This window comes from Myxocyprinus asiaticus, chromosome 4 (assembly GCF_019703515.2).
Source record: "Myxocyprinus asiaticus isolate MX2 ecotype Aquarium Trade chromosome 4, UBuf_Myxa_2, whole genome shotgun sequence".
Taxonomy (NCBI): domain Eukaryota; kingdom Metazoa; phylum Chordata; class Actinopteri; order Cypriniformes; family Catostomidae; genus Myxocyprinus; species Myxocyprinus asiaticus.
The window spans coordinates 29572600-29600548 of NC_059347.1; the positions used below are offsets into that span (position 1 = coordinate 29572600).

General features: G+C 38.1%; 2 protein-coding genes across 3 annotated transcripts; one reads left to right on the top strand and one right to left on the bottom strand.

The window, feature by feature from the left end:
- Window positions 1-817: 817 nt before the first annotated feature.
- Window positions 818-3557, bottom strand: LOC127439735 (activated RNA polymerase II transcriptional coactivator p15-like). Its single transcript, XM_051695979.1, has 5 exons — window positions 3542-3557; window positions 1934-1988; window positions 1536-1650; window positions 1070-1178; window positions 818-897 (listed from the first exon to the last, which is right to left on the bottom strand). The coding sequence occupies exons 1-5, from the start codon at window positions 3555-3557 to the stop codon at window positions 818-820; spliced, it is 375 nt and encodes a 124-aa protein (XP_051551939.1).
- Window positions 3558-4214: 657 nt separating this feature from the next.
- On the top strand, window positions 4215-27469 carry zfr (zinc finger RNA binding protein). 2 transcript variants are annotated; one of them, XM_051682282.1, is made up of 20 exons: window positions 4215-4358; window positions 4543-4624; window positions 11139-11421; window positions 11601-11745; window positions 12182-12412; window positions 14108-14346; window positions 15310-15513; window positions 15838-16138; window positions 17252-17445; window positions 17552-17671; window positions 17873-18018; window positions 18116-18281; window positions 18717-18925; window positions 19031-19181; window positions 19863-20004; window positions 23083-23180; window positions 24030-24125; window positions 24897-25008; window positions 25352-25449; window positions 25809-27469. In XM_051682282.1, exons 1-20 carry the CDS (start codon window positions 4322-4324, stop codon window positions 25989-25991), a joined length of 3237 nt encoding a protein of 1078 aa, XP_051538242.1. In that variant the 5' UTR covers window positions 4215-4321; the 3' UTR covers window positions 25992-27469. The 2 variants fall into 2 exon arrangements, 1 of the variants encoding a protein (XP_051538242.1); XR_007895649.1 differs by lacking the exons at window positions 23083-23180; window positions 25352-25449; window positions 25809-27469 and having other exon boundaries at window positions 24897-24915.
- The last annotated feature ends 480 nt before the right edge of the window (window positions 27470-27949 follow it).

Below are 27949 nucleotides of genomic sequence, written 5' to 3' on the forward strand. Positions count from 1 at the left end.
CATGCTTTGGGGATGTTTTTCAGCGGCAGGAACTGGGAGACTAGTCAGGATTGAGGGAAAGATGAATGCAGCAATGTACAGAGACATCCTTGATGAAAACCTGCTCCAGAGCGCTCTGGACCTCAGACTGGGGCGAAGGGTTGAAAGGGTTGTCCTGTTGGAAGATGAACCTAAGCACACAGCCAAGATAACAAAGGAGCAGCTCCAGGACATCTCTGTGAATGTCCTTGAGTGGCCCAGCCAGAGCCCAGACTTGAACCCGATTGAACATCTCTGGAGAGATCTGAAAATGGCTGTGCACCGACGCTCCCCATCCAACCTGATGGAGCTTGAGAGGTCTTGCAAAGAAGAATGGGAGAAACTGCCCAAAAACAGGTGTGCCAAGCTTGTAGCATCATACTCAAAAAGACTTGAGGCTGTAATTGGTGCCAAAGGTGCTTCAACAAAGTATTGAGCAAAGGCTGTGAATACTTATGTACATGTGATTTTCTTCGTTTTATTTAATAAATTTGCAAAGATTTCAAACAAACTTTCACGTTGTCATTATGGGGTATTGTTTGTAGAATTGAGGAAAATAATGAATTTAATCCATTTTGGAATAAGGCTGTAACATAACAAAATGTGGAAAAAGTGAAGCGCTGTGAATACTTTCCAGATGCACTGTGTGTATATATATATAAACCTCTTTGCTGTTAAACTAAACATATAGAACGAGTTATAGAAGAGAACAATGGGGGAACAGTTCTTTAACAAAGTCCCTGTGTAACAGAGTATGGAATTCTAAAAAGCATTTGCCAGCCATTAATGCACAAAGATCTTACAATCTTCTAATTGCATCATCAATGTCTGACATTTGTTCCTTCAGCTGGTTCCACTGCTCAGGATTCAATGAAATGCCTGAGGGTGATTCAATGCAATTGATGAACAAAAACTACCATGGCACAATCATTAAACATCCCAGGAACATTTTTAACTGCACTTAAAGGTATTTGTCTGACAAAAGGCAACTGTAGAATGATGAACACACAAAATGAATAAAATAGATAAAAATCAGTGGCTCCATAATTACCTTTTTTGCCAGGCTTTATTTCACCCGCTTGGTCCATCCAGTACTCTCGAATGTCAATCAGAACCTTGCCTTTGAAATCCCTGAGGCTGACGTATCTCAGCTTCCCAATCTGTCGCATAGCAGAACAGGAATGAGTTTACTAACAAGGACTCTACAAAATAAGCAAGCCAATTAATCTGCACACCCTACAATCAAACTAAACTTTAACTTTTAAAGTCAAAACTCTCAAGAATAACTTTAAAACATGGTAAAAATTAAGTTACCTTAATCATTACAGAACCTTTACGAGTTACCTATGGAATTACTTAATATATACATATGAATGTATTCTGTAGAGATTTTATAATAATCCTTATCCTTTCATAATACCAATAATATATTTCTTTTCACAGTTGGCAAGATGCACATTCCAAACCACAAAATTGTTCAGTTTGTTATTACTGAACAAACTGTAAGAACACTCAACCTGGAACATGTTATCACAGTTTATGTTACATTTAGCTGAGCCGCTTGGGTTGGAGGTCCCTCCGCTTTTCTGTTTTTTTGAAGGCTTCTCGGGGGCACTTGCCTTCTGTTTTTTTTTTTTTTTTTTTTTTGGCCTTTGGTGAAAATTAGGGCTCATAATCAAATGAATGTGTGAGTATGTTGCCTTGGTTTAAATGGTTACATGTTTGGACCAGCATCAAATGTTAGGACTAAATGAGTACTAAAACAATCTCACTAAATATTAGTAGTCATTCTTAATTTCATGTTAAGTGGAAGACAGGAAGCTTAAACCAACCTGTTATTTTCTCATGGCAAATGTATATCTATATTAATTATGTTGTATTCTATGTAAGCAGTCTGAAATCAATGCATGGTCATACCTTTGTTTCTGCTTCAATGTCAGAATCACTACCAGAATTGGAAGACAGCACCTCTAGATTTAGTCATGCTGATGAAGATAAGCACAGATCATTTAATCTAAAATATGATTCAACACTGTCCCCACATGGCCACTTATAAAACTTAGTTATAGATCATTCTGAATAATAAACCTTCAGAACAAAGAGACAGATGAGTTATTAAATAACATACTTCAACAGAAAAGGAAAGTACTTGATAATGATTTTAAAGTAAGAAAAACAAATAAAAGACTGGCTTGTAACATCAAACATTTTTAAAAGAAAAGATGATGACCTGATTACTAATAATCAAGATTTTTACGGACAAAGAAAGTGCTATACCAAGCCTAATATCACCCAAACCCCACATGCATCTGTAGTCCTCATAACACTACTTTGCCAATGAATATAGTGGGCTGATTCTCACAAATCCTATTAAAGGTGCACTCAGTAATTTTTGTGTTTATGTGGACTTGGACTTATACACACAACTAAGGGTATTGATGCAGCATCATTCAAACACAATAGTATTCAGTTACTAATGCCATTGTAGAAATGCACTACTCACAGTCAGCCATGATTAATGTAAGCCACAAGTAAGTGTCCAATTACAGGCAGTTACTAAGATTAAGCGAGTAATATTTGGCTGGTCATGTGATCCTAACATGGCAGCCCCTATGAGGGGACCCTCTTTTCTTCTTTCAAGTTTATTGCATTCCAGCCATATACAAGTATACAGTGGAACGTAATGCCGTTTCACTGGGTCTGCAGTGCACTTTTCAAAAAAATTTTACAATAAATGAACATTGAAACAACACACTGTAATACAAGAAATAAACCTTAATCCTAACCCTTGCATATAGAAAGTGAAGCTTATTTTTTAGGATAATTCCGATTCTTTTTTCATTGTGACATTTTTTTTTTGACAGTTACACACATTTCTCATTACTGCAATGGGCAAAATGTGCTTACACATCTCACAAAGAAACATCTCACAAAAAATCTTGATGGTCCTAAATGGTCCTTCATTTGTACAGATATGTACAGTATATGCCCTATAGCAGGGGTCACAAACCTTTTTTCACTAAGGAGCCAATTTTTGGTTGAAAGTGCCATAGCACAAACGAATAATTTATTATTTTCAAAAACAAAATTTTTCAATAAAATAAAATGCTTATATTGCCCATAGACTACTCAAAAACACAAAAACAAACAAATATGCAAAACAAATAGGTAACGTTGCAATATGGAATTGAGTACACGTGTTTGTGCGGGTCTCCATAAAATTACTTCATCTTACAATTTCATGAAAAATTTAACTTCTCTTTTGGGTAGGGCGATATGTAAAAAATATTTGAATGTTAATCGCCTTTAAAATATCGTGATATCCGATTATATGGTCAACCCCCCTGCCAAGGGTCGGTGAATATTTTTGATTTATTGATTTTGCTTTAAAAATTAAATTCATTTATTGAAACATGAAAAACAAACAAAAGAAATTTCTAAATTCAAACTGCATTTTAAACTAAATGAAAAAAGCAATAAAACAAAGAAGTGATTAAAAAATCTTATATACAACCACATTTACCGTCTCCATTTGCCATCAAGCAAGCATCCATCAATGACAACAGGTGAAAAATTACTAATAGCCTACAGATTAAGAACTAAAGACAATTATAAATGTAAAGATAATCATAAAAATCATCATAATAAATAAGCCTAATAAATTCCCTTGGGTTCCCATCGAATATGTTTGTATTGCATTTTGGAAATAATGCTGCCTAAAGAAAATAAAATTCAAGGTTCAAGGTGAACGTGTCTTGTATTACTTTATAATTTAATCACTTTCGTCTTTGTTTCTTTTATACAAAGATTCCTGTATATATATATATATATATATATATATATATATATATATATATATATATATATATATATATATATATATAATTGGACCTGCAGAGTTGCGTTCACAATGCGTAAGAGCGAACTGCTCCGTGGAAATAAAGCAAACTAAACTCACAGCACCTCACACATCTCATAGACTACACTATTCTTGCAAACAGCCCCCCACCCCCCCTATTCCCAGCACTTACACTTTCTGCAGGAAAATTATCTCTAGAAAGTTTTAAACAATACTTAGTGAATGGTGAGGCACCCGGCGAGCCACTTGTCCTCGAAATCATACACAAAACATTTGAGGGTCTACAACTCAACGACCTTGACAAATGATTGATGGAAAAACTACACTTCCCGTCTCTCGCAAGCACCAGTGCGCATGTGCAGTAAGAGCCACATTCTGGGTTAGACCTTCTCATATAAAAAAGGCAGGGTTACGAGACGGAGTGCGTAAGAGAACAGGAAACCAATGATTCCCATATGTCCAGTAGTCTCCTTCACCTATGGTGAGTAAAATATGGGTTTTAAAAGCAAATTGATACATCAGTCGCGGTTTAAACCAGAGAAGATACGATTGGGATTATGTTATGGGTGTCTCCTGCGTATTTTTTTCTCTGTATAATACGGGCTCTTTATCATGGTTGCCATTGCACACAGCCGCTAACCCTCTATGACTTTGTCCTTTTGCAGTGCCCAGCCGGCTAGGTGAAGATGCCAAAATGGCCACCGGCAACTATTTTGGATTTACCCATGGTGCTGCGGCGCAGTATAGGTAAGGGCCGTGATGTTTATCGGGGATTGCGGTGATGGTAAAGTAATGGTGGGATTGGGCCTTGCTGCCTTTGTTGCAGGGTTTGGGTGGGGGTAGGGGAGAGAAGCGATTGGCTGTGTTTTAAACGTTAAGACTATCGTCTGAATTAGAAGTAATGCATTATTACACGTTATTTTACACGTGTTTGTGTGTATATATAAGTGAGAAATCCACGATTTCCAGTTTGTTTGTTTGTGTGTGTGTGTGTGTGTGTGTGTGTGTGTGTGCGCGCGCGCGCGTGTGTGTGTGTGTGTGTGTGTGTGTGTGTGTGTGTGTTGTTGTTATGTTGCTGTGTTGCTATGTTGCAAGACTTGCTTAAAGACTTAATGTATTTTAAGTATTATAAGTGTATTTTTTTCACTTGGTTATACTTCTGTGAGTGAAATATACTTATATTCAAGATCTAATCTCTAAAAGCAAGTCAAAATATCTTATGCTTCTCAAATAAATGTATCTTGTTTTAAAGGATTTTTAGATATTTTAAAATATTTGTATTTTTAATATTATATTCAACATTCTCAGATAACATTTTTTTCTTCTGCAGTATAGCTGCTAAAGAAAAAGTACATTGTTTTAAATGAGTTTTAGAAATGTATATTGGAAAACAAGCCAAAACAAACACAAATCAAAAACTTATTTTGTTGCGGTGTATATAATGGGGCGAAGACTATCTCTCTCACCTTTCTGTTCACTTCAATCCATCTTTAACTCACAAAACAACAAACTCTCTTATTAATAAAGCTGTGTATTTCCAATTCTCTTCATGATAAGAAATGCACAGTGACACATTATGATTCAATAAGTCACAAGCCATCACGTTATAATCTTGCTGCATTAAGCATGCGCGCTCAAGGGATGAGTGTCCCCACGACAGAGTGTGCATCAGCCTTTCAATCTCTCCCCCTTAGATCGGGACATTCACGCAACTCATAGAAGAGTCGCAGAGAAATGCCAGTTTCGGAGTTTTTAGCTATTTACATGATCTGCTTCAGTATTATTTGAACTTTAATAAAGCTATAACGCATTAAATATAACTGCATTTAAGATGTAACGCCAGGGTGTTTCCTTTAAAGACGCTCAATACGCAAGTTTTGCTTCAGCAGAGTGGCAGCTCCAGCTCCACTTATTCCACAATGTGAGTGCTTCTGTATTGACTTATTTTGTATTTTTGTGTAGTTCTCTCATACTTTGCAGTCTACATCACCTGAAGCTGTGAAAGTTTAGAGTGCATCTGGACTGTGAGCTGTGTAATACTTTCTCTCCTCAGTCTACTGCAGTGCTGCTCTCATGCGTCATCATTAGAGTTTAATGTGATCTCATGTTACATTAAATGAGATCAAACAACTATTCAACAACAGAAATTTGTCGACAATTTTTGTCGCCGTTGTCGATAATATCGTTTTGGCCCTAATGTACAATGGCTTTACAATGATCAAAATGTATTAATATAATTTATTAAATATCAAATCACTTTGTTGTCACTCAACCATATACACAAGCGCAACAGTGGGTGAAAGTCTTGGGTGCAAATCCGAGCAACATAGCAGTGTCCCTTTGTATCTGATAAACTGTGAAAGATGCGAGAACAATAAGTGTAATAATTACAATATTGGCATGAGTGGTTCATAGCTCTAGTTAATTTACAAGCATTTTTATGTGCTACTTAGATAACAATGCTTTTGGGAAACGTGCTGTAGTAAGTACAATTTAAGTGCTACTAACATTCAGCTTAGAGCTTTGAGAAACCCAGCCCAAACATCACCCACGCCGAGCGGGACTGCTCGAACATCTGAATAAATTAAATTCCTACATAACCGCTCCAGTGTCCGGATCCCAATAATAACTTTGCTCTTATGTGCCAAAAGATGACAGGATTTCTTTGTTGCTAAATCCTAAACTAAAATATGATTTAACTAAATCAACCAAATCCATTTCTTGCATTGATGAAGCTGCTGGCTCGGCATTCTATCGTTGTGATGATGCACTGTTTCTGGTCATTTTGGCTTTATTCTCAAAATATTCAGACTTTAATAATGCTATGACTTTATTCACATAATTTTGACTTTCTCAAAATATTACGACTTTAATCTCATTATTTTGACTTTATTATCAAAATATTATGACTTTATTCTTGAAATCTTTGAATTATTTTTATCCCTCCATGGCACTAAAACGCTGTCGTACAAATGACCTAGGTTTGGTTAAGACTTTTGTTTATGCAACGTTAACACCAAATGGGTTTTATATTTGTGTGTTTTATTATCTCTTCTCAGCAACAAGCTTTTTTCATGAATAAACATTGTTGTAATCTAATTTTGGTATTCTTGTGTTGTGATAATGTGTGAATTTAGCCAGAGTAGCTAGCATAAATGGCGCGAGCAGACTGCAGCTGTCATCTCTCTTCCAGTTCTGCACCACCACAGTTTTGCGCATGACTGAACAGCTCAACGCTTGTGTGTGTGTTGGGAAGGGCGATGAATGTCACTACTGATCCATGTTTTAAATGGTTTATTTAGCCTAGATTGTTTTTATTATTTAAATAATCCTAATGTAGGCATTTAGATTAGTTGTTTTGGCTTTGTGTGCCAAGGGACTTTGACCATTGTCAAAGAATATAGGGATGTGATGTTTCTCCTACACCTGATCTCAGAACAGTTTCTGAGCAATTTTTCATCAGCTAAGTGTTTGTTCTTCCTGACAGGTCTAAGACATGATTGATGGCTTTCATATAGCCAAAGAGGAAACAATTTTTACTTTTATGCAGAGAAGGAAAGGACCTAGAGATGGAGCATAGTTGGACTCAAGTTATAGATTAATTTCTGTTGGCCCAGTTTCTTAATGTGCACATTTTCTATAGACCTATTATGTAATTTTGTTAATATTCCATTTATCGTGTATTAAGAAGCCTTTGGTGTGTTGGGTTGAAGCTCAAAATTCTTGTAATGGACCCTTTTCACACTTCTTGAGTGTTGTTACTATGTACTGTACTTTACTGTAGACTGCGTAATCTGCGTATAGAGAGCTGTGGAACTGCAACTCTGTACATATTGTAAATGGGTCATTCCTACAATTCGGTGACATTCTGGCTTTGAACCTTTTGAAAATAAAACAAGTTTTATTTTACAAGTTTCTTCATGTTTCATCAGTAGAGGGACATCTTAAAAATTGTATTAGTCATACTGGGCAAGCTAAATTACTGAAAAATTCAGATGTCCATCCAGTTAAATGGGCAGCATAAGGGTGGACAATAACAGGGTGGACATTCAGTGGATAAATTAGCCACTACATGGTCTGTGATTGATATCTAAGAAACATATTTTTAAACTAATATTTGATTTTATTTCTGTTAACATAAATACTGTATAATAAAATGTTAAAATTATATTAATTTCACAAATATCTTACATTTACACACATTTATATTTACCACAAATGAATACATGTTAGTGAGAGAATGTAACACTAAACTCTTAACTGTATGTGCAGTTTTTGGAACATGAGGAAATGATACAGTGCAATAGAAAAGGATTTCAGTTATTTGAAATTTAACTTAAGCCCATAGAAGTGTGTAAAATTATAAAAAGTCTTTATTCTTTTTAACAAGCCTATCAAAATTGCAATCGGGTGAAATTAAACAATACCACACACACTTGTAATGGGGACTTGAATATCAAATAATTGTAGGAAAGGCCCATATGTACAGGCGTTCCAGCGCGAGACACTGCTTTATATTGAAAAACAGTGCGTGAAACATGAAAATAGTGTATATCTCATTGGATTAGTGTTGTTGTTTTGGCAGTAAATAGTGTTTATCATGAGGGAAATTTAAGAAAATCATGTTAAGTGTTTTAACTAAACCTGTACTACTGTACTTTTATTTTGAAGTAATGCAGTTTTTCTTACCCCTCACTCTCTTCCAGAATGACCTGCAACTTATGCAATAAAATATAATGGCATGTCATGAATAGGTGTGTGTACTGGTGTTTTAAAATCCCAATGGTGGGAAACAATTAACATGTACTCGAATGCTATATGATTTTGACAAAGTTATCTTGCTTCTGACAGAAAACACGACAGAAGACGTCCACTGATTGTCACTGATCTTTCCCCCATTTCTTTCAAGTTTAGCGTCCGTGTAAAGCAACGGCCAATATCTCACAACTCAAATGAAAGGTGTGTGTGTTTCAGGTCAATTTCTCTCGATTTGTGAAACATTCTCAGCAGTTTGGGTATGTGACGCTAAAATACGGGACAAACGGCATCGTGTATGGATTTCATACGGAACGCAATAATTAACCCCTTAATTACGGGACGATTCCTTATTTTACAGGACGTTTGGCATATTTTGTTAATTAATATGACCTGATACTGCTTCAGTGTGAGGGTGACTCTCCACTCACTGTCATAAATTTCCTCAGTCGATGATGGCGGGACAACAGTTGTCAGGGGTAGGGAATGGTAGAATTCAAATGATAATGCACCAGTTACAACAAAGAATCTCCAGTTTCACAAAACAGCATCCAATACAGTTAAAGGGAAACTAACGACAGAAGATTATGGACTTCTGAAGCAGCAAAACAAGTGGGTATACCAAGGGTATACGCAAATGTTGATCCTTAGAAGTCATTATACGCAAACAGCCCTGGGAAAAAAAGTAAGCATAAGGTGTATACGTGCGTATGGCCCCGACTACACTGATCCATGGTCAATGTTGCTCATTTGTTGTGGCTACAAGCTTTCTGCTTCAAACTACTTCCACACCTATCACTGCGCATATACATGTGCTGTATAGCTAGACCTTCTTTTCTTTATTTACGGACATGATGTAGCTAAACACACGGACGACTGTCCGAAGTAAGCAATTTCCCGTCATATCCGCCCCAACAGCTCTAAAATAGAAATAATTATTTTAGGCTTACCATAGTGAATTGAGGTAAGGCAAATACATGGTTTGGAAGACTAATTGTTTGTGCACTTGATCATTAATGAAAGTTTGTACATTTCTAAAAAATCTTACATGGTGTAGCTTTAAAAATTGCATATCAAAAAGTTTTCTATTTTTACGCTGCTAAAAAGGCAGAAACACGTCACAGTCTGTCAAAAGGGTCCGTTGCTTTCAGCTTTTTGACCCATGGAGAGTTAGGGTGCTTTCATACTGGCAGTTTAGTTCGAAACGGGGCACGGTTCGCATGAAAAATTGGTAATGTGAAAGCTGTCATGCGGACCGGGGAGCGCACCGTGGGACTACCTGTAGGAGGTGGTCTGAGTTCGGTTGCAATGGAACTGTAGCGCGATTCACGTGAATGTGAAAGCGGACTCGGGTGTGCACTCATTCAGGAAGTAAAGTAACCTGCGCATGCGTTTTAGCCGATGACGACGACATTAGTTTCGACAACACACGAGGATCCACACATTCCTGAAAGTCCCAAAAAAGTAATGACACCACAGTGACATACAAGTACAATCAACACTATAAATACTGTCTGTCTATCTGTCTGTCTATCTATCTATACACCTTATAAATACTATATATAAAAACAATTATAGGTTATAAATACAGGGTATAATAGGAGATGACAGTGGCGATAACTTCACCTTGGACACGAGCGCAAGCGTGCAGTGTAAACAAAGATGCAAATGACTTCCTTGCAATCAGCTGTCTCATCAAAAAAACTCCATTTGCGAGCAGCAGCAAACCGCCTTCCCCTAGACATTTGATGAGTTACGCCATGAAGCGCACATATATGCAGTTGTTGTTCACTCTGCTGTGCATAATGGCACCAAAAAAACAAAAAGTATGATGAGTCGCGTTGTTCTCCATGCGTGTTTGTGATGACGTAAGATGAACGCAAATGGACCGGGGTTCGATGGAATCAATTGAGTGTGAAACCAGACCAACGCTGCAGGGGGCACCGGGAACAATTGAACTCTGAATCGGACCGCAGCAAACGTGCCCAGTGTGAAAGCCCCCTTGGTGTTAGAGAATTAATGAGAATTGTTTCTATTTGGATGCCGTTTTGTCTGCCTCTTATCCAGAGAATGCAGAGCAAAATCCCCAGATTTGATTTTCCTTCCTTCTTTGACATGCATCTTCCTTGTTTCTCAGTTTTACTCACACACATACACACACACACAAATAGATTTGATGCATTAAGACAAGCAATTAGGAAAGGCTATCCTGAATTAATCTCCCAAGATAATCAGCTTTGGAATAAGCCAAATGTTAACATGTCTGTCTCAAAATTATATTGAAGCCCACCACTATGAAATGTATCATCTATACAATTCCCATCTTTCAATTTTAGTCAAGTATTTATTTATTTATTTTTTTAGAATATGGGCATATTATAGAATTGCAAATGATGTGCAAGTGTGTTGAATTTCAGGCGAGCAAAGACATTGCTCACCTGACTGACTATAAAAGCAAAGAGATATTTAGTGTCGAGACCTGAGCCTCTCATCCTCTTCTCTGCAGTCAGCAGCCGGCCGCTGGGGTAGCATACACCCATCCCACTACTGTGGCCAGCTATACTGTGCATCAAGCACCTGTGGCGGCACACACAGTGGCGGCAGCGTATGCCCCTACAGCTGCCACTGTTGCCGTGGCCAGGCCAGCACCAGTCGCTGTGGCAGCTGCAGCCACTGCTGCTGCTTATGGCGGTTACCAGCCAGCCCATGCCGCCACGGATTATGGATACGCACAGAGACAGCCAGAGGTCCCCCCACCTCCACCTCCTGTTACCTCGCAAAACTACCAGGTAAAAGAGTAAACCAAACTTTCCAGAGTACATGTTCACACGCACTCATTTTATTTTGTCAATAGTTTTACTTGGCATTGGCGAGTTCTCATATCTTGCTCTGATTTTGAAATGTCTCGTTATTAAAAAAAAATATCTAATCCTTTTCCAATTTAAGAAAGGACTGTTTACTGTTGCAGGACTCGTATTCATATGTGCGGTCCACAGCTCCGGCTGTAGCGTATGACAGTAAACAATACTACCAGCAGCCTGCAGCTACACCAGCAGTGGCCGCTGCAGCAGCCCAGCCGCAACCCACTGTGGCTGAATCCTACTATCAGACAGGTACGCTTTGCTTTCAGATGGGAAGAGGAAGTCTGCAATAAAGTATTTAAAGTCAGTGGACCTTATTCATTAAATATCAGCATGAGGAATTTCCATGTAAACATTGTTCATCAATCCATTCTTGTGTAAATTCAAATCAGTGTTGTGTTTTTACATTTAGTGGGTTTACTGATGATTTGCATAGATGATTTACACAAACTTCATCTGCTCATGTTTCATGAATAAGGCCCAATGATTTTGATGGTTCTTTTTTACATTTGTGCTCACGTTTTCCAAATCACTGTGTATTACTGTATATTGCTATGTGGACGGATTGGGCCTTTCACACTGAAGCATGACATTGGCCTCTTCAGGTCTTTATAGATGACATTTTAATGATATTGAATCTAAAATGTCCCATAATGCGGTGAAATGGCACTTTGCATCTTTCCTCTAGCCCCTAAAACTGGATACAGCCAAGGCGCCACTGTGTATACCCAGACCCAGCAAACACGTCAGGTTACAGCCATAAAGCCAGCAACCCCCAGCCCTGCTACCTCAACCTTCTCCATTTACCCAGTGTCCTCTGCTGTGCAGCCGGTCGCAGCTGCAGCCGCTGCGGCTGCCTCTGTAGTCCCATCTTACTCTCAGAGTCCCACCTACAGCACCAACGCTGTCACTTATTCTGGTAAGAATATCACAGTTCTGTTCTTTTGAATTCAAATGCCCATGAGTGGTTTCTTTTTTTTTTTTTTTTTTCTTTGGGATTACACTTTTAAAGTTGATAAAATTTTCACTTTGGTTCTAGCACCAAAGGTTTATTTGAGTTTGAGTTTATAGCATCATGACAAAGTAGGGCTGGGCGAGATGTCTTAAATTATAGCTCGATATTTTTCAGCCTATTGACGATATTCGATATATATCTCGATAATTATGTATTTGCTCTTAAATAGCTCAAAATTGTTTGTTTGTTTTTAATCAGTGGAACCATAAGTTCATCCAAACAGCCATTGTAGCCAAGTAGATTCAATGTTTTAAAGACATTAAAATATAGTAATGAGTTTTTCATTAAATAAACACAAGGGAGAATGAAATTAAATCATTTTCATTGATATGCATTTATTTTATATTTTGCATACAATGATACATGGTAGCTTAATAAAAAGTATTATTTACCTTCAAATGTTTGTACTAATATATTTTTGTGAACGAACAAGGTGTGCAAAGCTACTTTCACTGACTTAATTTTTGAAACCCCAGTTGAACATTGCATAATCCTAAATTATTACTGTGGGACACGTCAGGTTTATTATTATAATGCTGAATTATCATTATTCTGATTATTAGATTTGCGTTATACAAAAGTAATATATTTATGTCCTGTTTACTTCACCTTCACCTGGGGCTTTTATTTTGACACCGAAAGTGCAGTCGTATTTACTTAAACTTCACAAGGAGCTTTTATTTCAACACAGGAAAGGCAATGTGTATTTGACAGTTTACAATGTTCCACATTTCCTGAAACGCTGTAATCTCCTTTTCTGTTATATTGTGCCGTGTTTGTAGATTTGTATAATATCTTGTAGCGGTTACTAATGCTTGGAATTGCACGAATGCTTGAACCTGCATTGCTTTGATTTCACAATGCATGTGAACTGATCTGAGAGCGCCGCCATGCGCGTGCACACAGATCAGCGTGTCACTGGTTTGTTCTGAATCACACACAGACCATGTTTATCTGTCTTTAAATCACAGACTTTTATGGATTAATATTCACATATGATCTTCCCGCCATTTTGATGTTATTTTGATTAATTGTGCAACCCTGAAGGATTGTGAAATTAGTCTACTGATGCGCTCTATGAAAATTAATGGCCAAATGAAAGCACATTAAAATCATCGCGATATTCACGAATTTGGTCAATTTTACATTGTCAGCAAAAATATCTAGATTATATCGTTAATATTCGATATATCGCCCAGCCCTATGATCAAGTTACTTTACCTTGCACAGTGAAAACGGGACGCACCCCAAAGTACCACATGCAGAAACTGGTACGGACAACAGATGACTCATTACCAACACTACAATGGAAGACTGTGTCTAGTAACATTAATCAGGACATATACAGTGTCTTCTAGAGATAAGACTCTTGAAAGCTTGCTTATGTTTAGATTATTTTTATATTTATTCATTTGATAATGTGCTCAACATATGCATTTTGTCAGTATGTTCGTTCCCTGTGAATTAAACCAATGACATTGGTGGTTCAAGCACTGTGCTTTACAAGGTTAGGCAAGGGAACTAATTAGGTTTACAGACTTGCAGTTCAAAAGTGCAGTGCTATCTCTTCAATCCATCACTCTTCTTTTTCAAATTCAGGAACATCATACTCTGGATATGAAGCTGCTGTGTACTCGGCTGCCTCCTCCTATTATCAGCAGCAGCAACAGCAGCAGAAACAGGCGGCTGTTGCTGCAGCGGCCACTGCCGCGTGGACCGGCAGCACTTTTACAAAGAAAACTCCCTTCCAGAATAAAACGCTCAAGCCCAAACAGCCCCCTAAACCACCGCAGATACACTACTGTGACGTCTGTAAGATCAGTTGTGCTGGACCCCAGGTATCTTTCTCTGCTGGTGTGGTTTAACATTTGTCCTACGTTGATGTCAGCAAGCTTTGTTGAAATAATGATAGGCCATTTCTTTTATGGTTGGAGGATTATCTTTTGAAGTATTGAGATTGTGTGTAATGCAAAATTGGGTGGTTGACTTGCAGTACGCCAAACCGAATATTTTCCAAAATGATTAGTCAAGTGTGGTTGCCTTGGAATCCCTGTAAAATTAAAGCCAAAGTATACTTCAGCTGTCCATGTTGCTAATCTGAATGTGCACAGTATGCGTGACGCAAATGTCGTCATCGGCACAGAGTGTGCGCATCGTCGCCGCATGCGCCTATCTATCTGACTACTTGAAGAGTATCACAAAGCAGCCATAGAGCAAACTACGTTTTTGCTCATGGTCAAAAGAGTTATACTCTGAAAGGCAACACGATCCGAAACAGAACGCGGAAAAACTAAAAATACCCGGGCCTTTATGCTGGTGTCAGGTTCACCTGACCCTTTAGGAGGGGGTGTTTACATAAGTCGCAGTCTTGCTTTTAAAAACAGCAAGACTGAATGCAGGGTTCTCGAGATTCAGACTTAAGTAAATGTAATACTTGTGGCGGTACTAAAAAATTTTGTCTGGCTTTAGCAGCAGTGCTTTAAAGATGATGAATTTAAAGACTCAATGTTTCTGAGATATTTATCATGCAAATTGTCTAATAGCTAAAGCGCATTACACTAAAAATAGCTAAAAAAAAAAAAAAAACAGAAGAAAAACAAAAAGAAGCTAGTCAACCTCACTAATCATCCCAACAACCATCTAATCAATTGACTAACATGGCATATCCCTTGTTCAGACAATACACCCATAGACCATGCATATCCCTGATGCCCTCTGGAGCATTCAAACATTAAATGGCCAGGTGAATAAACATTTATTTTGCCACATACATTTCTTACCTATTTTTACCTGTTTTTCAGACCTATAAGGAGCACCTGGAGGGTCAGAAGCACAAAAAGAAAGAGGCCGCTTTGAAGGTGTCACAGAACAGCAGCAGCAGCAGTAGTGGTGGTGGAAGCTCCGCCCGTGGCACTCAGAATCAGCTGCGCTGTGAGCTCTGTGATGTTTCCTGCACTGGGGCTGATGCCTACGCTGCACACATCAGAGGAGCCAAACACCAGAAGGTACATGACTCACTCTGTGATCTTGCCACATAATAATCTGCTTTCAGCCATGTATTGGCAGCCCTATTTTTGAACACTTATTATTTTAGAGGGAAAATAAGCTCTGTGTTTTTAGAGAGTGCCTCTTAGGAGCTCTATCTGTTAAAATATCCAAAGGAAAGTTGTTTGAAGGGGAATGATTGTGCATCACAGGCATGCAAGATGAAATTCAAATTAATAAAGTTCAAATACAATGTTCATAGCACTGGGTTCTTTATAAAGTGGGTGGAATCTTTGTCTCTTTATTAATGTTTGCCAATATCTGTTTACATTTTTTTTCTATAGGTTGTGAAACTGCATACCAAACTAGGAAAGCCAATCCCATCCACTGAGCCCAGTGTGGTTACCCAGGCCTCCACCTCCAGCTCGGCAACTCCTAATAAGACTGCCAGCTCCACCATCAACAGCTCCACAAGCAGCCTCGGGTCAACTTCCTCTCTTTCCAATACCTCTTACCTGAAGTCTGCCAGCATGGGCAACAGCATGGCACCTTCAGCCACACAGGGCAAGAGCACTGTGCCCAACAATGCTGCAGTCAACAGCAACACTGTCAAGAAGATGAACACCCCCAAGATCAACTTTGTTGGTAGGCTGTGCTTCTATGCTCTTGAGCCTTTTACTTGATATGCCTTCTTTGCTTTTGTTTAAATTTATGGATAATTTAATTCCTTGAGCAAAAGTTTTATTCGGCTGATCCTTTTCAAAATATTAAGTTAGACCCGAATCAGTTTTAGGGTCTGTTCCAAAACCTAGTGAGCATCCTCCTGAGGCAGCATTTTAAGGCATCATAGGTGTGCTCTCAAAGCGAAGGCTGTTCCAGTAGGTAGGTATCTCAGTTATGCTGCCTCAAAGATATCTTGTTTTGGCCAAAGTTTAAGGTAGCATCGGATGTATCCTTCCCTGGGTAGGCAATCCCAGAATGCACTGTGATGAGCTCGGTGGAAAAATAAATCCAAGATGGTGGACGCAAGAGAAATTTGGATTATAAATATACTTATAATCCATTAAATACTGAAAAGTATCGATAAATAACAGTTTAATATGACACAAAACTGACTATTTTACCCAAAATGTGTGTGAGCCATGTATATTAAGGCTCATTAGGGGATTTTGTTTTGAATCGAGTCGAGTCCCTATTTGAATGATGCGCGGAGCTGCCGCCTATGTAGAGCATTCCAAATCACACTCTGAGGCATCATTTCAGTAAGGATGTTGCTATAGAAGACAGCTCTCTATGTAGGCAGGAGACAGCGAGGCAGTTCACTAAGTTTTGGAACAGACCCTTAGAGTTTTTATAAAAATAAATGTAAAAACCTTATAGATTTTAATCACTATACTTTTTTTTTATTTTTATTACGCTGTAACCTGTTTCACCTTGAAAAAATACAAACAACTTGAAAGGTTAAATCTCATTTTCTCAAGTGATTCAGATTTGGGCTGAAGTTCCCTTCTAGACTCATCCTATTACAGGCATGATTTAATGCTTATTGGCTTTGAGATAAAGTCTCACTTGTCATTATTCATTCATTTGCATGGATGTGGTTTGTCAGGCAAATGTACTTCTTGGATAAACAGATCCTACTTGATGTTTATTTTTTTACAATACAAATTTCTTGTAAACACACTCCGTTACCTGGTCACTGGACTTGCATGTTTTGTCAGTTTACATTATTAATTTATTCATGCATTACCAAAACAGGTGGAAACAAGTTACAGACCACTGCTGCAAAAAATGAAGAGTCCAAGGTTGAGGCAGCTAAACCGGCTCAGTCTGCTGTGCCTGCACCACCACCAGACTTAAAGAATGAAACTCCTGAATCTTTGTCACCTCAGTCAGCACTCGCAGCTCTGCAGAGTGATGTTCAGCCTGTCGGACATGACTATGTTGAAGAGGTATCAGAAGGCAGTCAAACTCAGAAAGACAGTGTTCCTACAAAGAAATAAAAGTAGTTTTATTTATTGCACTTGGCTATACAGCTTAAATGTTTTCATTTTTCAGGTGAGGAATGATGAAGGAAAGGTTATCCGGTTCCACTGCAAACTGTGTGAATGCAGCTTCAATGACCCGAATGCCAAGGAAATGCATTTAAAAGGAAGGAGACATCGACTGCAGTATAAGGTTAGTTGGACATGTTTACAAATGTGTTTTGTACACGGTACCAGTATAGCCTATGTTGTCTCCACAGGCTCTCTATTTTAAAAAGCCTTTAGAATTTTTTCATGATAAAATGCAGCTAAACTGAATAATCTTCCTGCTGAAGAACATCCTTTTGTTTAAATATTACTTCAGTATAGGTTATTATATTTTCCACCATCATAGAAAAAGGTGAACCCAGATCTCCAGGTGGAAGTTAAACCTAGCATCAGAGCCAGGAAGATCCAAGAGGAAAAGATGAGAAAGCAAATGCAGAAGGAAGAGTACTGGAGAAGACGTGAAGAAGAGGAGCGCTGGAGAATGGAGATGCGGTGTGAAGCTTTATTTCTTCTATTATATATCTATCTAACTATTTGCTTTTGATTAAAAGGCTCTAAAAATGTTGAATTGTTTTTGTTTTTCTCTCAGGCGCTATGAGGAAGACATGTACTGGCGGCGTATGGAGGAAGAGCAGCACCACTGGGAGGATAGGCGCAGAATGCCTGATGGAGGTTATCCACAGGGTCCACCTGGACCTCCTGGTCTCCTTGGAGTGAGGCCTGGGATGCCCATTCTACAGCCACAAGGACCAGTGGTGGGTGCTGAGACCACTTCACAACACTAACAGGATTGAAATTAAATGTGGAAAATTCCTCTCTGCAGTTCATGGAGCTGTAGCTTGAAAGTTCATTGATGCTCAATTTAATGAGGTATAAGAGATATCTCTTGTGTCCCTCACACAGTGATTTGATAAGTCTGCCATGCCCTATAAAGACAGCAGGAGAAAGATAACTTGCAGAGCTTATTTGTTGGGTATCCACTTGTTCATAACTTCATTAATGTGTAGTTTACAGCCATGTCAGTACTTCGGTATACAACCTCTATCTCTTTTGCAGAGACCACCGTTATTGAATGAGCTACCTTTTTGTTGCACAGCTGGCAACTGATGTATGCTTTCTACGAAAAACGAACTGATTTTGGTCACTTTGCATGTCAGTCAAACTGTTGTAACACCTAGATTTTATTGCAGCCTCCACGTCGCCCTGATTCCTCAGACGATCGCTATGTGATGACCAAACATGCAGCTATTTACCCATCTGAGGATGAGCTCCAGGCCATCCAGAAGATAGTGTCAATCACTGAGCGAGCTCTTAAGCTTGTCTCTGACATCATCACTGACCAAGATAGTGCAAAGGGCAAAGAAGAGGACAAAGAGAAGAAAGAGCCTCCCAAAGACAGGTGGGTGAAAAAAAAAAAAAAAAAGTTTTATTTATCTCTCTATCACATCTCAAAGTGGTGAGAAGGAAAAGAGCAAAGCAATGCATCACCTCGTCTGTGTCACAGGGTTCTAAAAGGAGTGATGCGAGTAGGTGTTCTTGCTAAGGGGCTGCTTCTGCGAGGAGACAAAAATGTCAACCTGGTCCTCCTTTGTTCTGAGAAGCCAACCAAGAATCTGCTCTCCCGCATTGTGGAACATCTTCCCAAACAGCTCACGGTACCAGCCATTTCAGTGCTGTTCAGTGCTTTTTCCAGCCAACTAAACAATGTATTTTATAATCACACAGAGTTTCCTTAAAGGGGTTGTGACATGAGGAATCAATTTTCCTTGATCTTTTGACATATGAGTTCATTGTACTATAATAAAAAAACCTATTGCAAGTTTCAAAACTTCCTCCTCGCTGCCAAAAATAGCATTTGTTGAAACCAAGCTGCTAAAATGACTCATTCTCTACTTCCTCCACATTGTGATGTCACACTGTGGTAGACATTTGAATCTTACCGCCTCCACAACAACACATCAATGCCTAATTACATTTAGCACTTCTGTAGCCCACCCAGTAGCTGTGAGCAGTGAGATGGCAAGGAGAGAACAGATCAATCAAGAGCAGAGAGCCAATAATAACAGTAGGTGTTTACTGTCAAAGCTTAAAGGAGAAGCAGCACCAGAATGAGGGTGGAAAATTATCATGTTTTACAAATAGATGACTCTTTTTTTTTTTTTCTTTTTTTTTTGTGCAAAAAAAACTTTAATATAAGTGAACCTCAAGGAATATAATAAAATAATAAAAAAGGCATGTCATGACCCCTTTAAGGTCCTGTTTAGCTTTTGAAGGAAAGGTTGCAAGGAAGGTTAGACTTGGTCATGACTTTTTCTGTTGACCCATGTGTTTGTCAGGTGGTAACACCAGAGAAATATGAGGTAAAAGGCTGTATCCAAGAGTCTGCCATTATCCTTTCCTCCTGCGCTGAGCCCAAGATGCAGGTGACCATCACCCTCACCTCACCCGTCATCCGAGAGGAGAACACCCGGGATGGAGGTTGGAAAAGATGTTGCTCACATTAACCGACTACCTTTTGAGATTAATATTACATGCTATAGAGAGCCCATCTGTTGGCACTGTGGAGATGGTACTAGATAACAAAAATAATGTTAGTTATTTTGCATGTTTTGGAGCATTTTGTTTGAGAGAAAAAAGGATAAAAAGTGGTACAAATTAAACCTGGTATGTGCTTGAGCTTGGTCATCTATAAGAAAGGAGGGAGTATCCTACTAAACTGTTTACATTCAAAAGCCTTTTTAAAGTGAAACGCATTAGTATTCAGTAACACTTGTGCCACTGAGGTAAATTGCCTCTTTGGATCTTCTATGCATTTCATTATTTATATTATGTGTTGATGGAAGTGATTCCATGTGGTGAAGTCAGTTATATGTACATGTCTGCCTGAACAGGATTGAAACCAGTTCAAGTGGTTTCAGGTTGGTGTAGGCCCGCTGTGTACTCTGCCTTGTTATAGAGCCGAGTTCAACACTACCAGGTTTTATTACAACCCAACCGTCTCAAATGCCAGCAGTGTTGCTCAGGCCCTTCTCTTTGTAACACTTCTCCAGTGCTCTTGAAGCTCTCCCAAAAACAAGCATGATAAGTGTTTGCATTGTGTAAGTCTAGTTAGTCCCAGGTAAGATTCATTTTTGTTTCCTGTGTTCAAGGGGATTTTGTTGTACACAAAACCAGATGGTATTCCATTCTTTCCAAGGGGATCATAAGGTTTGGTTGAAAGTTTGATCATGTGTATTTTTCTAAGCAAACAAAGCAGAAACTCCTGAATTACAAGTTTAAGGAGAAATGGTTGAGATAGGTCTGAGTTAGGAGTAGTTGGAATGCCTGCCATGTTCCCACAGGAAACAAATTTAAAAAAAAAAAAAAATGTATTTGTATGGTGGTGAGAAGGTTCACCATTCTGAGGTCCCCTGTTCCAAAATGAAAGTGCTCCCCTGAGAGAAGCACCTCTATAAATTACAAAATTCTGCATTGGAGCAGTATGTTACTTTTAATGCATTTTTAAAATCTGGAGAAACACAGTAAACCATTTAGCCAAAAAAAAAAAAACACAAAGACAGTGTTTCCCCAGGTAATGGACCAATTGCGTTAATAACCCTTTGTGTTCTTTTATCTTTACTATGAAGAGTTTTAGTTTATAAGAAGCTGCTGAAATGGTTATCTTAAATGCAGGCGTTCGCTCAATGCTCTGTCATCATTCCTTTTTGGCTCCTTAGGGGAGTATCAGTAAGCTTTTGGGAGGAAGGCTTTGTTGGAATCTTTGGTTGGACCTGGGTTTTACAGCCTTCGGTATACATTTAGATATGGGGTGTACTCCTAACCCAGTCGTGACAGGTATGCATGCAGTGATGTCCTAATCTTCTTGCTGGGAGCTTCATATTTTTCTTGCCAGCACGCATTGCTGCCTTCATGTATACAAAGCTTTTCAAGTCCAGCCCAAAGCCTCCTTGCATTCTCAGCAAATTGTCTCCCATCTGAGGCTACGTCTACCAGCTCCGGAAGGATTTTTGACCAAGGTCCCCCTCCCGAATACCTTCAGACACTTTGCCACACCTACCATTGCCTTGCTAATGCAGTGGGCCACTACAAATACTCATCAGCTGTAAACATTACACATCTCCCTTGATATCCCTGTTTTACATTTTCATGATTACACATGCAATACCATTGTAACCCATCATTGTTTTTCCAGTGTTTCTGGATCAGTACAGTGACTTTTTGTTCTTAAATTAGATTTTGTATTTAATTTTTCATGGCTTTAATAATAACTTGATCTTCAGCTACAGTATGTAGACACTGTAATCCACAATTTGTTTTTGCCTAGAGCACAGGAGAAGAACTCTCCTTAAATGCTATGTCAGCTGGTTAAGCAGGAAATGCAAGAATGATGAACTCCCCAAATACATTTAAATTAGGTTTGGGTATAACATTCCAGCATTTCAAAGGGTAATTAATTATTTTTTTTTTTTTTTTTAGAATATCTTACAGTAGAATACTACAAATTTAGGGGCTGTTTATTCCCAAATGTCTAGAAGTTGAAGAAAAAACTACTAGTTCTAAAGCAATGTATTTAAATCAGTGAGCCCGTTTACATGCATGGTCACCGATAATGCTTTATAAGCCGACAGTGTGTAAGGTCACGCAAATGTCTTAAACAGTGTTCTTTTATCAGGGAAATGTCAAACCAATTGACGTGCGCATATTTTGCCCATTACCCTGATTTTGCTTTGCATGTGAACACCTTTACCGGTGTTCATACTGGCTTATCCAATGTGCACATGCTTGTTTACATTTTGACGTTAAAACTAGAGAATAAGCAGATGATTTCAAGTCTCATGTAAATTGTGTTTTTCTTTTTTTTTTTTTCCTTTTTTTTTTTTAAAGCTGTATTTTCAAAGTTAAGTGTATTGTTGTGCATGTAAATGTGCTCATTGACAAGGCATGGAATTACAAAAGATAGCTTTAGTGATTCTGCTAGTTGTAACGATTATGGATTGTGAAGGTTAAGACTCACCGTTAATCTGCTAAACTAGTCCACTGGCTTTAGCATTTGATACTCAAGTATTATGAGCAATTTCAAATATTGGATTGCAAAGCATTATCCTACATGCAGTCACTTTATCGAGAGAATGATTTAGCTTGTAATTATAAGTGTCATGATCATTATATGCAGAGTACCAAAAAATCATGAGTGCATTTCCAACAATAATTTTAGAAATCCTACATCACTGTTGTGAATGCAGGCACATTTTCTGTGTTGTATTGTTTCCCTGAAAAGATTCATCCATCCCTGTCCTATTTCCCAGCTCTCAACCCTGCACCACATTCTATAGAAGTGCACCAAATGGCAAAAGTGTAATCACCAAAGTGTAGCAGATCCGTAATGTTGTTGAAAAGATCTGAAAGATTCTGCATTTGGGGTTATTTTGTATGTTTGGAAAAGAACATTGATCAGGGGGACAATCTGGTATGTGTGGCAATGTGTTCATGGCAGTCTCTTTGACCTGGTCAAACACCCATTCCTTACCACCATTTGACAATTCGATCCATTTTTAGATGTAACCTCGAGTATGGTGAAAGACCCAGCGGACGTCTTGGACAGGCAAAAATGCCTTGACGCTCTGGCTGCCCTACGCCACGCTAAGTGGTTCCAGGTTCGGAACATCATTTTACTTTCTTCTTGTAGCCTTATGAGATGTATACTTTTTTAATTTTAAGTTGTTTATACATTTTATTTATTTATTTATTTTGTTGAAAATTACAAACCTCAAAAGTTGATTTTGTGAGGAAAACAAGTGATACAAGGATGCAGTATAAATTTGGTGACCTGATAATATTACATTTTCTTTGTGTAAATATGAGCTCTAAATGATGCAAAAAAAAAACAAAAAAACAAAACAAAACAATGAAGCATCCTTGCATACATGCCATTTATTTATAACTATTAAATAAAATTTTAGCATGTAAAATGATTCCATAAGGCTGCAGAATACCTTTGCATAAAGTGTCATCGATAAGAGCTTTCATGTTGAGCGTTTGTTTTTTGTGATTTTATTTTTAATGATCTTTGGAAATAGGGATTGAGAGGAAAGGAATATCTGATTAGTTTACTGTGTTGTTGTGCTCTCTGCAAACACAGGCAAAGTAAAGCAGATTTCCTTGACTGCTTCAGTTCCTATGCAACTAGTCTTGCAAACTGATCTTTTGTAAAATGAAAATATGTGTTTGTGAAGTATCTTGAGAACTGAGGTCAGGGTTTACAAAATTACAAAGGAGCTATTCCAATGAATCTTGCAAACTTTGACCTCGTACTAATGATGAGGTAAAATACTGCTGGAAATGGCAGCTAATGAAAGGCAATTGGCCCAGTTTTATAAATCACTTAAAAGCTTCCATTGTAAACAGTAGTGTTGCACCTCTCTCTGATTCCCATCTTGTTGTATTGACTGCCTGTCAGTGATTGCCTTTCCATATTAATTAATGTTGACTTCACTGCACTAAAGGCTAGAGCTAATGGACTCCAGTCATGTGTGATTGTCATTCGAATACTGCGTGACCTTTGTCAGCGAGTACCTACATGGTCTGCCTTTCCTGGCTGGGTGAGTAAAAAAGGCAGCTAGAAAATGTGGTATCTTCAAATAACAATTTCATGTTGATTTTTGTTTTATGTTGATATAGTCATACAGTGTTGGAGGAGTAACTTTAAGTAGTGATGCTGGACCATAGCTCAGCTGTTTTCAAAAGTGTAGCTTTTCTTGTAACCAGCTATTTCTTCCATCAAAAAGTGAAATAACGTGACAAAGCACTTAATAGCTATTAACACAGTAGCCAGAGCTGCTGTTGACTCTGCAAACAACCGAGCTAGTGCAGTCTCTTAGAATGTGTAGAAGTTAATCATTTTTCAGTGGATCAGAAACGTCACAAAATAATTTGGAATCTGGTAACAGATGCATTTCTTTAAGTTGTTACGCTTCATGCTTGGATCCAGTTTCAATCATTTATACACACTCGTTTTGGTCAGCTCCAATTAAGTGTTTTACGGTTGGTCAAGCTAATGCAAGCGATATCAATAAGGCACTTGGCTCTTCTAATTTAAGGTTGGACTTCTTTCCTTATAGCTTGAATTTCAGTTCATTTCTCAAAGAAGAGAATGTTTCCTACGGTCTCTGTAGCTTAACTACTTTCTAATGTTGCTTTTCAAGCCACTCGTAATTTAAAGTAGCTTCCCTAACACTGTAGCTATAGAGGTTTTAAAGCTTAAACCCTTTTCACTTTGCCATTTAATGAGAAAATGTGTCTCATTCTGGGGATTACCTCATTTATAAGCAAATGGTGTTATGTTAAGATGTCACTGTGTTTGCTTTTCCAAGGCTATGGAGTTGCTGGTGGAGAAGGCCATCAGCAGTGCCTCTGGACCAATGAGTCCTGGAGATGCTCTGCGAAGAGTCTTTGAATGTATTTCCTCAGGCATTCTGCTGTCTGGTAAGATTGGGAACTCTTGGTAATGTCTGTGTAGTTCTTCTGCAGTTCCCATTTAATGCCTTTTGGGATTTACTGAGGTATATAATTGTATAATAAGGTGGTTCCTTTTTTCCAAGTAAAAATAAGTAAATTTAAAAACTGAAGTCAAAGAATTAATGGTGAAATGGAAATCTTCCTAATCTAGTATTTTTTTTTAAATTAATTTTTACTGACAAGCAAGAGTTGATGTGCTTTAACTTCACATAATATTGTGTTTATAATATTGTAAATATTATCCAAATTTAAGTTTGCGGTTTTAGCGTAATGTCACACTCTGGCTTATGGTCTTTTGCTTGTAATGCAGGTGCTCCAGGATTGATAGACCCCTGTGAGAAGAATCCAACAGACACGTTGGCTGCCATGGAAGAGCAGCAGAGAGAGGATATTATGTCAAGTGCTCAGGTAAAGTAAAGAGTAAATCCAGAGCGTATTGTTAGTTCCTCTTTGGTTCCTCCTGATGTGACCAAAGACTGTAGGGGGTTGGGGGGAGGGGGGGTGGGCCTGCTTTAAGAATAACGCTATTGTCATTAAACAGTACCTCTTTCGGTTTCCTGTGTCTATTACTTATGCAAAGTAGGGTGCCGTGGCTAATCTTACACTGGTACAATAAGAGGAAGTGTGACATTTGTGATTCTCAGATAAAGTGATACTGCAGGACTCCAACGTAGCATCGGCATTTGCTCTTGCCATAAAAAAAAAAAAAAGCATGCACATAATATTTACTTTGTATTTGCCCTGAAATGGTCCTACTTTCTCTGCAGTTTGCCTTGAGACTGCTGGCATTCCGTCAGATTCACAAGGTTCTGGGTATGGACCCCTTGCCCCAGATTAACTCGCGCTTCAATGTACGAAATAACCGCAAGAGGCGTCGCGACAACAGTGATGGGGCTGATGGTTTTGAAGCTGAAGGGAAGAAGGACAAGAAGGATTGCGAAGGGTTCTGAAGTGCACTACTGTACAACTAGCTCTGCTCTCTCTGCACCCATTACAAATCTTTTCATTCCGGAATACAAAATGTTATGTCTGTTGACCCCTGTGCATACCAATTACTACTTACTAGAAATATTTTAAGAGATGGTAAAGACCCTGATGATGGCTGTTTGCAGAAATGCTAGGCTTTGTTTCCTTAACACATAAAGTCCATCTCACTTGTTTAAAAACAATATAGTCTGTTGTCTTGGCATTATTTGAAATTGCTCACAAACCAGAGAATTTAAGCCAGAAGTTAATACTTTAAGCTCTTTGGATGTAATATTTCACCATCTTCAGAACGCTTAGTGGAATTTTAGCTTAAGATTTTAAGCTAGGTGTTTCTAGAACAAGATAGCTAAGTACTAATGTCAGTGTGGAAGATTTTTTTTCTTTACATTTGTGACTGGAAGGATAAGATAGGCTTTAAAGTAACTTTGAAAATGGCTTCCTTAGCTTTGCAATAAATTGGCTAGGTGTTTTCATAATTATATTTTTGTTATAGACGTTCCTTTTTAAAACCACAAAATCAAAGGTTAAATGAGATTCATCCATTAGTCATATTGTGATGAATGTGATTACATTTGACTGAGTGCAGATTTATACAAGCATGTATTTCACTAAAAGGCTGGGCTGGCTGTTAACCATTTGTAAATTGCAACATTGGCTAATAATAACCTTGAAACATGTTTCTCCTATATGCTTAATGCAAGTGGTGTAAAGCTGAACTTGTCAAAGTTAGGGTGTAAGTGTGCTCTGATATTCACAGGCCTCTGTGGTGTAGCTGTATTGCATTTCTTAAAAAGACACTGATTCATGACATCCAACCTGGGCCAAATACCAATATCCAAGTGATCTACCCATTGTTTCATGACTTCAGCGCTAACATTTTGCACCAAGTTAGAGGTTTGTAATTTTAATAAATCTATTGAGTCACTAAGTTATCTGCTTCAGATCTGTTGCTTGCATTCGTATGTATACAAGCAGTGAACATTTGTGTACTGTAAGGTCAAAGACTTTTTTTATTTTTTTTCATTTAGAAATTGTAATTGACCCAGGTCTGCCTGTTTATGTTTGTGTTGTAACCCCTAAATGTATCTCTAAATGTACATACAGTATGATCATATAACTGTGTGATCTCTAATATATGATCATTAGTAAGCCTGTATCTAATCTTACTATAGATCTTCATAAACAAATGCCTGTATGGTTTTAAAGCACAGGAATGTTGTTTTTTTTTATGTTGTTTTATGTATTTTGTTTTACTGATTTGTAGATTAATAGTTGCTTGTCCTTAATTTTGGTTTGTTAAATCTATTGAAGATGAGAGGGACACAAGTGAAATTTCTGTGTTGTAACTGCAGATTGATGTAGACTTACCCTTTGATGCTTGTCATTCACTGTCAAGGTACTACTGCATTGTAATGCATATAATAAAGACATTTCCAGAATATTTTTTGTTTTTGTTTTGGTGTCTCCCTTTTTAAAACCCTATGTATGTGTTTTTCAGCCATTTAATTTGATTGTTTTCTCAGATAATCATTCTGTTACGGTACTTCATCTGTAAAGAAGTTTAATTATGCATGATTCAGTCATCAAAGATACAAGGATTTTAGTCAGTTAATTGTTTTTCTTAAACTGCCTCACAAGTCACAGGTACTTTGACTGTCTTTCCTGTTGCTTGTGCTAATGAACACCTACTGTAGTATGCACAAATGAGATGTGTAAGGTATAATAACCATAAAACAGAGCGAATCAGGTCAGATTGCTGTTGTAGGTCAGTACTTTTAAAACGACTGAATCAGCTATGCAATTCAACCCCTAGCCCAGGACTTTTCAAACGGGGGTAGGTGAACATTTTCAGGTAAAAAAAATTGCTTTAGATTTAAAGAGGTTTACATTTGACAAAAGATTGGCCAGAAATCATGAGGTT